Raw genomic sequence first — 11,285 nt, forward strand, 5'->3', positions numbered from 1 at the left:
CACTCAAAATATATAATATTATTTTTATTAATCAACATGTAATTAGATCCAAATTCTTTCACAATTGTATTCATTAACCTAAACCCAATTAAAAGAACCGACACTTCTTCATCTTCCTCCAACCTATGTTTGCTATAAGAGCAATCAAATTAAGGACACGAGGATGAACTTAGAAATGCTGAGCTTCTAGTTTTTGCTAACAACGAATTACAATGGTCGAATATATGTAATTGTTGTTTGGATAGGTCTATTGCCAGAAATTTGTAAAAAAAAAAAAGAAGAGTAAAATAACATAACAAATATAAGATGACCAATTTCGATTTTGAAAAAATAATTATTTGTCAAAGTTTTGAGTTGAGTGATTTAATTGATATAAAAATTTAAGTTGAATGGTTTTATTGATATAAAAATTTAAGTTGAATGATTTTATTGATATAAAATAAAGTTCAATGACTTTGTTAGATAAATTCACATAATTGAGTAACCTTTTGAGATATTAACTCTATTTTCACATGAATAAAAGATATCATGAAACCCTAAATGAGGAGCTTAGCAACTTGGGGGGAGAGAGAAGCTCGGATAGAAGAATCCCAAGTCCTAAGGTTATGGAGCGTAGAGAGAAGAAAAATTTAATAAATGCGTAATTTAAAATATAAAAAATAAATAAATTAAAAAAAAAAGTTAACAAGGCGTCTGACTATTACAGTTAAACTTACCTGATGGTGTAAAAAAATTTTACACAGTCAATGCACATAAGTTAAACTCTTTTTTAATATTGTTATGTGATTTATTCTTCCTCTCATACTTGCTAAATAGTAACTGTCTTTTTGCCTAATAAAATTCTATCGATTGTAAGTCAAAATAGATTTGGCTTTCTCATACCCTTTGACACGAGCACTGCCCAAAACTTTTGAGATTCTCATTATCTTGACGTGTCAAAGACGAGGTACTAATTTTGGATATTATTGCTAAACTTTTAATATTGTGATTATTGATTTCCAAGATCTCTTATTGCCTATTTGTTATTTCCAGGTCAGTCTCTATCAAAGTTACTCCAATTTGTGTGTACAAATTCATATAGTTAAATTCTAATTAAAGTTTATGTGTTTTTCTTCCTGTGTATTTTTACATAAACACATGTCAGTCAACTAAGTTTTCCATTTTTTATGTGTTGTTTGATCTTTTTCTAAACTTGTTTGAATCTCTGTATATTCGGTATTAATGTGATTTCACTTCATTCTATAGTATACTAGGAGTTCTTTTGAGTTTGATTTGAATTTCAAACTTATAAGCATTTTAGTTTTCGCTTTGCGTTATATATGTACTTAAACTTAGTACTAGGGTGTACAACACCGAACCAAATCGCAAATTGAGTCAAATCGAGCAAAAAGTGGTTGGTTTAACTTGGTTTGGTATTGGAAAAAAAAACCCGACTATATTTGGGTTGGTTTGGTTTTAACTAAAAAAAATCAACCCGAGACCAAACCAACCTGACATTATATATATAATTTTAAAATTTTATTTTATACATAAAAATATTTACTTTGATATAATTTTTAAATATTTTTTATACCTTTTCATAGTTTTTATCTTTTAATATATTATTTCAAGTTTGAAACTTAGAATTATAAATGGTTCAATAAAGATTATAGTCCACAGATGTTGGTAATTATAATAAAACTTAAATCAAAATCAAATTAATACTAATGCAAAATGAAAATCAATTCAACACTAAGAATGACAATAATATTGAATATTTGTTCTTTGGTTTTACATTGGTTTAGACAATTCAAATACATAATCTAATTTAATTTCCTTTAATATTTAGTCATGTAACTAATACTTATTAAACTTATTTTAGCATGATTTAATACTTTAAAATTATGATCATTTTCATTATGACTTGTTAATTTGCAATATTTGTTTTACGTGATTTCATTATTTTTTTTGGTTGGATATTTTAGTGTCATTACTCATATCATATATTATGTTAATTTCTTAAGAAACACCTTAGATAGTTGTATTTTGGTAGAACTAAAGAAATATTTGAAGTACAAGTAAATTATATGTTTGTATAAATACTTTACCGGAAAAACCCGAAAAAATCCGAGGTTGAAAAACCTGAGTTTTATTGGTTTGGTTTGGTGTATAAATTTAAAAATTCGACACAAATAGTTTAGTTTGATCATGTACACCCCTACTCAGTACTATTGTCATGCTTGCCTCATATGTGATTTCATTAATATTTAAGGTGCACATGGTCATTTACGTGTTATAATAAATTATAATAATTATATTGGTAGGCACTTTGAAAAAAGACTTCATTGATTTGCTCCCCAAAAATTGTCAGAATATGTTCCAGTTCCAGATTATTTTTTCTCAATGTTTCAAGAAGAGAGCTTTTCTTTTTTGGGGTTTCCAGCCCCTATACTTGGTGGTTGGGTTTGGTCTAAACTTTGGTGTTTCTGAGGTATCCATAAGACAAAGAATAGGCTCTAAGAGTTGGATAAGTAGGGGAAGAATGAGAAACTCTAGAAAGTATGCTCCATTAGGACATTGAACTTTTCTATGAACATCATGTTGAGGTTCCGAATTAGTTAAGTTTGCCGCAGATTTTCTAGCTAAATATAAAGTCTTGGCCCTCTATTGTATGGTCCCTTTTAAAAAACGCAAGGTCTTAGAGGATTATGATCATTAGCTGGACGTACATGTTCAGCTGTAGAGTATGGCATTTGTTTTGCATTGCCAACTCCAACTACGAGGTTAGTGTATGGTTTAGAGGTAGTGGTGCCATTGTGAATACAATTAAGTGGGTCGTTTTGTGGTTGTTGGGAAGAGGAGGGGCTTTTCGATCACCATTGTTGAGGATAATGGAGCCTGAAGGAGGGTTTATCACAACGTTTGATTGTTGACACCCTTCATTACTAAAAAGAGTAATGGGCCAGGGGAGTAAGTTGATATGACTAATATAATCACTTCAACTGATTTAGTGTGATGATTAATTTTTTCAGAGTAGAAATTACTCTGATAAAGAAAAGTTGTGGCATTTGCTTTCATAAGAGACTTTGTAGGAGGAGTGTGATTGGTTGGGGTTTGGACCCTCTGGGTTTTTTTGCATTTAGGGAAGTAGGTATAATCCTCCAAGGGATTTGTCCAATTATTTTTGGATTGGGGGGTTGTCCCTTTTTGGGGGGTGGGGCGGTAGGGATTGATTTTCCCATTTAATGCACCATTAGTTGATTGATGGGCTTTGAGAGTTTATTTTCTAGGCCCATTTTTGTATTTCCTTTCTCATTTCTAGTTTCATTGGGGTGGTTTTCAGTCCATCCTCAATTATTCGATTTGGAATGGTGGTATCAAGGAACTTACCTGATTGTGGATCCTTTTTTTTTCTATGCTTGGGTGCGTTCTTTGTGCATTTTATTCACCTTTGACAAGTGACCATGGGGCCTAGGCATTTTATTCTTCTTGGAAAAATATACTACCTGTCAAGTGTCTATTGGTACTTCCGCAATGGATGTTGAATGTCTATGTTCTTTGTGAGAGATTTTTGTGGTTGAAACGTACCGTTCATAGTAGTGATATTGTAAGTTCGAGCCCTACTAAGCCTACCACCCCCTTCTCTTCACCTAACGCAAGATAGTCCAACAAAAGAGATTTGTCTCAATACTCTTGTGTGTATCCTTTGATCACTAATCTAACCTTTCTTGTGCCATGTATATGGCTTAGTATCCCATAACCAGGGACATGATTTCATCTCATTCATAGATACCTTTTATTTGTGGCAACTAATTGTGACCTTCGTTTTGACCATCACCTTAAGTGACACTTGAATATAAATGAGTGCATAACAACTTCTTAGTGTGACCGAAGTGCAAGTATTTATTTTTAGGAGTGCTCCCAAATCTTTTTCAATTTTTCTAGTATTTGTTTATCATAAATTTTTGTTGGGAGTTGTGGTGGTAGAATCCAAATTGCAATGAGGGTTAGCATATAGATTTTAGAGACGAAATTTGGTTCTCATTTCTTTGCAATAAGGAAATTTCCTACTATAAACCACAATCCTTCATGAAGGTCCCTATGCATATTCTCCACCTTGGTGGAATTTTACAATATAGTAATCACATCCTAGGTCAATCAAGATGAGGGACTCAGAAGGTTTTTACATGTCAGTCAATTTGTTCTTCAGATAAACGTTTAACAATCGCTTTCATGATTTGTATATTCTTTGTCTTTTTTGCTTGATTGAGTTCTCAAAGTCAATTCAAGCACAACATTATTGTGTAAAGAGAGAAAACAAATTAAAAAAGAAATGAAAGCAAAGGAAACCAAGTTGTCATTTCCTATTGGAAACCTAAATAGCATATCCTCTCATCTCGTGCGTAAAGACTAAAGACCAATACCAAATTACTCTACAAATAAAGCATACACAATATAATTCCCCTTCGGCAAGCAACCCGAACGATTTAAATAAAAACCGTAAAAGGGGAAAATCCCCATCTTCCGCCATTAACAATCAACTACCCCTCTTCTGTCTCCTTCAATCTCTCTACTCGCCGCCATTTCTGAAAGTTTGACCTTTCATACTTTGTTCAAAATCTTCGTTGAAATCGATGCAGCTTAGTCTAGTTTTTTGTTGAAAAAATCAAAAAGGTTTTTCTTCTTCTTGTAGATTTTGAGAAATTAATGGCTGTTGCGAGACGTGTGGTTCAATTAGGGGCTAATTGTGGGATTAGATTGTCTAAATCTCAAGGGATTAACGCATCTAAAGTTTCTGCTGCTTTGTTGATTGATAGATCACAAATCAACGCTGGTTCAGTTAATTTTTACAGTTCTGAGCCCTACAAATCGTCTGCTGCTAACAAGTTTGATTATAGGCAAATCTCACAGCTCGCTAAACCTAATGGCAAGCGTGCGTTTCTCGTTGATACATTAGCTCTGGTAATTATTACTATTTCTTTATCCTCCGCTTTGTTGATTTATAATTTATTGTATTGGAGTGAAATGATCCCAATTAATTTAGCAATGAACACAGTTGAGTATTTATTTATATTTATGAGCTCTGGTAATTATTAGCATTTCTTCATTATCCTTGTTTTTGTAGTTGAATGAAATGATCCCAACCAATTATGGATGAAGCATGTTGAGTATTTATATTGATAATCTGTTGTGTTGGTATCTGTGGAATCAGAAAGGAGATGGAGAATAGCTTTGTTTCTCTTATCTTTTTAAGTTAAGTAGGAATGCAAGTGGATGAGTTTTATATTTGGTCTCTAGTTAGTTGTCTTTGGCTTCAAAAATAAAGGTGAAACCAAACTGCTTTGGTCTTGGGGAAATAACCTAAAACCAATGAAAAGAAGTTGTTTTCATTTCAAAAACCGATTTTGTTTTTGTTTAATTATATAAACTCATAACTTACTTCCATGTCGGACTCAACATAGCATTGGTACCTAGGGCCTACTGAAATATTGCAGATCGAAGGGTATGTGATGCTCGCCAAACCTAATAAAGCAATTAAGTCTTGGTATGATAGACTTAGGACTGTGGCCTTTTTTTATAAGTGGGATTGGGGGATTTTCAGGGTGACTTGTTCTAAATATTAACTCATTTTCAATTGACCAAGTTTCAGCCTTTTCTTTCCAAAAGAGGAATGCTTCATCTTTCCGCCAAAGATGACTTGAATTTGGATCTTGATCTGTTTGATGTTGTTCCTTTTGATCATAATTAAAGTAGTTCTTTATCAGTCCATAAACTAATACCTTCAAAATAAAGCAAAAAAACAAATAGTAAAGCCACTAAACTTGTGGTTCTTTTTGAGTTTGTGTATTTGCTTCTATCCATTTCGTCGTAAACTAGGATACTTTTCAAGGCTAGAGTCTCTCCTGATTTGTTTTTATTGATATGAATTATAGATATTTATAGATCTTGTTTGCTGACAGGTTAGGAGATTAGAAGCACGAGGTGTACCATCAGAACAGGCAGAAGCAATAACATCTGCTATCACTGAAGTTTTGAATGACAGTTTGGAAAATGTAGCTCATTCTTTTGTTTCACGAGCTGAAATGCAGAAAGTAAGACTTTACTCAAGATCTTATGTTGTAAACAATGTGCCCATTTCCACTTTGCTGAATAATTGTTTTGTGCATTTTTGCCTATGTAGTCTGAGATGATTCAAGAAGCCAACCTCTCCAAGTTCAAGTCTGAAGTACAAAGTTCTCAGGTACAAAATTGTCATGAAGCTCTGTTAGTTGTGCATATCGGTATTCTAAAAAGTCTTCAGCTGTGCGTCTAGTTATTCTCTGTCTTGTGCTAGGGGAGGTGTAATGTATTTCTTCTGCTTGTAGAATATTAGCTTGCCCTTAGTCACATCTGCTATAGATGATTTTCTCTGCCTAGATAGACGAGTAAGCTAGCTTTGTATGCTGTTGTATGTAGTCCCTGAACATATACAAGCTGTTGTTCCCAGTTATTTTTTCTACATAATGAAAAAAAAGCATATTCAAGCTGTTGTTAAGACCTTTATTGCCTAGCCATTCTCTGGTGCTTTGACTTTTATTAATGAGTTTGTAGATGGAGGCGTGATAATGCATACCAGTGATATTTTTCTTCAATGATGTTAACTGTGAGGTAGATAGCTTCAGTAGGAAAAGCTTTAGTTTGTTGTGAGTTGTGAAAGAATATGAAACTGTTGTTGAAAGCAGCATCTGAGAGATTGATTGGATTTTCCAGATTCATGACAATTAATTATCAAAAAACAGAAAAGAAAACTACCTTGCATCTTCTAGATTCCATGAATGGAATCAATTACTTCATCTAAAAAGAAAAGAAAAGAAAAGAAAAGAAAAGAGACAGAATACGAAATTGAGGTCAGCACATGGTGCAAAAAACGTGGCATAGAGGCGAAGAGGATAAGCTATGTATTTCTATAATTCAATTGTCATCATATGACCAGTGTTATCAAAAGCGAAAAGTGCAAAAAAGCTCTAAGGTCCTTTGGGGTTTTAAACGCAAATAAAGTGTGAACTTTAATGAAAAAAAGGCGCAAATGGAGAAAACCCACAAATATGTATGTGTAGTCCAAGATTAATAATCATAAGCATGAGTAACAAATATATGAACAAAGAAATTTTAAAAAATTATGATTAAGTGAAATATCAATTGTTTTAGTGTCACATGTTAAGGGTTGCACTCATTGGCATGGAAAAGTATGTCTTGGAGCCTTGATAACAACACTGAAGCACCCATAAAGTGAGGTGAAGTGCTCAACATGTTTTTCGCCTCGCTTCAGGGCTTTTGCATGCCTTTGACAACACTGCATATGACAAGTATAGTGGTTAATTCTTCTACCTCCCACATCAGGATGTAAGGGGAGATTCTATGTTATGGTATTGTGTTTGATCTGCCTTGGGTTCTAAAGTAAATTCACTTAATTGGTTTTACTCTAGTCCTGTACATCTCTTCCTTGCTTCTTTGTGGGTTTTCTTTCCTTTGGTGGGTTGGGTGGGTGGGGGAGGTTCGATGGTTGGTTTGACAGACCAATCTCAATTGCTGCACCTTTGATTTATGGATTAAGTATTACTAGTATAGTTGCGGCTTGGCTGGATTATGGTTCTCTTATCATTTCTTGCAGAAATTATGGTTCATGATGATTTTTTACTTTCATTTGCCCACCTAAATAAGGCAGCTCATTGATTCAATGATCCAAATAACATGAACATTTTCCGTTAACTCACATGCCGACCTGTGCATTTCTTGGTCTCCGTTATTTGGCCATAATAATTCAAATCAGCTGATGCTGAAATTGTTAAAGCTTAGTGAAAGAGTACAATTACTTGCTTGAATATTTTCAAATGTCCTTCTGGTTAGAGGAATGAGGGTTTCTTCCTAATTTTACATATATATGCTGAAATATTACAATTTCAAAAGGCAATTGAATTGAGCCATCATCACCTTGTGTTGGATAACAATTATTCATTACAGTATGCACCAAATTCCTGTCAGGAATAAGGTTGTGCTAGCAGTTGATTGAAAATGGACACATTTCTCATTTTCACAAGCTAGGCGTGGATCATACAAACGTTTGTTTCTTTTCATTAGTAAACTCCCATAAGGAGTAAGAGACTGTAATTAAATATAGATTCTTTCAAGTCTGTGTTTCGATGATTTACGGAAGAAGATTTAGCGTGTAACACTCCATAACATCCTACAATTTTGCCACTGTTTACTTAAAAAGAACATAAACTCTATCATCAGAGATCATTCCTTCATTCAATGGAGGAGGTTATTCTCGTTCATTCAAGATACAATGATAGATGCTTGGAAATGGAGACACCAAATCAGTGATACCATATTGCAGATGAAGAGCGTTTTATTTGGCTATACTGCCGTTTAAGTAGAACAGTAATACAGACTCATTTCTTTCAACATACAATGGTGGATGGGTCCAGTAACATGGTTGTGGAGAAGCTGATCTCCTTCAGTAACGATATTGTTCAGTTCTTGGAAGATGATAAAGATGTCAGCTTCTTGAAACAGTGTATATAGAGCAATCTAATTCAATCACAGTGCCACTCTGAGTACCGCGCCCTTCAGAGTTATAGCAGAGAACAACAGAAGCACAACCTGAAGCTGCTGCAGATGCTGAAAAGATAAGTTGCAGAAAGAGTTCGATCAGGAGATCTAGTGAGAAGAACTTAATGTTATAACTGTTGAGATCAAATTTACATCGTCAAAGAGCCTCTATTGAGGAGCAAAGGCAATTGCTCAAGAAATTTGAGCAAGATTGGCTTCGAGCAGAGATGAAGCTATCATTGTATGCCCCTGTTACAAGTATCATCCTGGACTAGGATGATCAATCAAAAATATTAGGCCATAGTGTGGAGAGAGATGAGAGGTAGTTGAAAATTTTGAGTTTCATTCATCAAAGCTGACTGCCTTTGACACTTGTAACAGCATCTGGAAGATGATTAATTTGTAAGAAGTACCATTGCTCAGGGAGGAGGCTTAGTTATCACTTGGATTTTGGAGTACCTCATTACCTTGGCTGATCAGATTTAATCTAATCATATCTCTCATATGTTCAACAAAAAAAAAGATGACCTGTAATACAGATCAACAATGGTTATTCTTTACTTTAAGACATGATATGATCCTAACCTGGTCGTCTAAAGAAGCAATGACTAAAAAAAATAGATGAAGTAAAATTGTCGAATCAAATGAACAAGTTAGGTCAGCTGGATCTTTCTAGTAATTAGTACTATATCAACCGTACCCAAGGGTGTGGCCTAGTGGTCAATGATGTGGTTGAGAGCCATGAGGTCTCAGGTTCAAATCCCAGCGGAGAAAAAAACACTAGGTGATTCTTCTCATCTGTCGTAGCCTTGGTGGACAGTTACCTGGTACCTTTTGCTGGTGGGAGGTGACAAGTATTCCGAGGAATTAGTTGAGGTGTGCGAAAGCTAAGCCCGGACACCACGGTCATAAATTTTTTTTACTATATCAACCAAGTATGAAAATTAAAACTAGTTGGTTGTGAAGGGAGCTTTGGCTCAGCCTCTGATAGCTGCAAATACTTTAGGAAGGATTTGCAGCCTCAATGTTTTGAGGGATCAAAAGGGTTACAGCCTAAAAGGCTAGTTGGCCACCCCGGGAAAGGATGACATAAGTATGTAGAATTTTGATTTGTGGTCAGTGAGTCAAATTGATTGCCTGATTTGAGACAACTTTTTCAAAGATATCACAGCAGTTTTTTTTGTTTCGCTTACCGGGAAGCATCTTTTAGGAGCAACCAGCTTATTTACTTTGACTAATCCAGGATGTTGGAAATCATCAACACAAGACTAATTTTCCTTCTGATAGACAATGTGAGACGAGTGTTACTGATGGCATATATGGCTATGATGGCTTGGGAGAAATTTCAACCTTGCCTGTATGACAATATGTGTTCAACACAGTGTGAGACAGATAGGAGAACACATGTCAATTTGAATTTGTTCTTGCATGGATCTAACCCTTCCCAAAATTCTCTTAACATTGGGTGATCAAGGAGGAAAATTTACTTCAAACTCAGTGTTGGACCGATGATTATTGCATCATGGTTGTGCTAATAATATATATGTTCATGATATATGTTTTTGTTCTACCCCCGAATGAGCATTGGTTTGAGTTTGACGTATGGAATTCATACCGATTAAAAAAAATTTGTTGCAGGAACATCATTTTTCTCTGCTGCAACGTGAACTTGAAAAGCTTCGGAATGACATTGAAAAAATGCGCAGTGAACTAAGGTACAATTGAATTGTTGGAAAAATGATTCTACTTTTGAGTGCCAGTTTCATTAACCAATATTATTTGTTCATGCAGGTATGAGGTTGATAAGCTTACTGCCGGTCAACGGTTGGATTTAAATCTTGAAAGAGGGTAAGGCCTGAAGAGTTTTAGATGTTAGTGAATGATTAGGTTGTTCATTTTTCGACTCCGTGATGATTGATTGTGGTCATTCTAAATTGTGTAGACGCATCCGTGATGAGCTTGCCAATCAAAATGCAGAAACTACAAATCTTACAAATAAGCTTGATCGGGTAAGTGTGGGATCTTGTATATTTTGAGCATGAACGCTCTTTAAACTCAATGCATCTTGTGAATATCTTCTTTTTCTCTTGCTTGATCCATGTACAGGAAATTCATGCATTGAGGGCGCAAATTGAAGCTGCAAAGTATGAAGTGATTAAATACTGTATAGGTACTCTTGTCTCTATATCGGCTGTTGGTCTTGCAGTGTTACGGTTATATACCTAAGACATTTCTGATGACATTTGTTGCTGAATTTTTAAATGAGCACGAGTGCCCAGATGTTGACAGTATTCTTTTAAGAAGCTTGAATAGGAATCAACCACATTGTCAAACCGCTGTAATATTCACAACTTGGTAGATAGGTTAACAATTGTATTCATTTTATTTCAAGCTTGTTCATTTGTTCAGATTTATGTAGCTCACCACATATTCAATGTTTGCTATGACAATATTTCAAAATTTGGGATGTTGATATCATCTTTCTGCTGCCTTAGTTGTTTTCGACATGTTTTCCCCTCTGCAATAATTTGGTATGCTTGTGTAATTTTTTTTAGTACAAGCAAGTCAGTGTAAAGGAGCAATTGTTGGTTGATTCCTGAAAAGTCGACCCCAAATCGACACAATTAGACCTCTAATTTTCAGAAAATTCTCTCTAAAAGGAAGTGTGAAGATTGGAGTCTATGATAAAGTTCAATGTCTTCATGACTATAATA

At 34.5% G+C, this 11,285-nt stretch overlaps 1 protein-coding gene and 1 pseudogene across 1 annotated transcript; both read left to right on the plus strand.

The window, feature by feature from the left end:
• The first annotated feature begins 4,432 nt into the window (after positions 1-4,432).
• Positions 4,433-11,046, plus strand: LOC125864510 (protein FMP32, mitochondrial-like). Its single transcript, XM_049544535.1, has 7 exons — positions 4,433-4,941; positions 5,940-6,071; positions 6,161-6,220; positions 10,210-10,286; positions 10,363-10,419; positions 10,514-10,580; positions 10,678-11,046. The coding sequence occupies exons 1-7, from the start codon at positions 4,687-4,689 to the stop codon at positions 10,795-10,797; spliced, it is 768 nt and encodes a 255-aa protein (XP_049400492.1). The 5' UTR covers positions 4,433-4,686; the 3' UTR covers positions 10,798-11,046.
• LOC125864511 (kinetochore protein SPC24 homolog) lies at positions 7,894-10,228 on the plus strand (annotated as a pseudogene).
• Positions 11,047-11,285: the final 239 nt, after the last annotated feature.

This window comes from Solanum stenotomum, chromosome 5 (assembly GCF_019186545.1).
Source record: "Solanum stenotomum isolate F172 chromosome 5, ASM1918654v1, whole genome shotgun sequence".
Taxonomy (NCBI): domain Eukaryota; kingdom Viridiplantae; phylum Streptophyta; class Magnoliopsida; order Solanales; family Solanaceae; genus Solanum; species Solanum stenotomum.

Excerpts from the sequence above, each read along its gene's own strand:
- LOC125864510 (XM_049544535.1), top strand. The coding sequence starts at position 4,687 with ATGGCTGTTGCGAGACGTGTGGTTCAATTAGGGGCTAATTGTGGGATT. Across the intron at positions 6,221-10,209 it reads CTGAAGTACAAAGTTCTCAG|GAACATCATTTTTCTCTGCT; the intron begins GTACAAAATTGT and ends AATTTGTTGCAG. Across the intron at positions 10,581-10,677 it reads TTACAAATAAGCTTGATCGG|GAAATTCATGCATTGAGGGC; the intron begins GTAAGTGTGGGA and ends ATCCATGTACAG.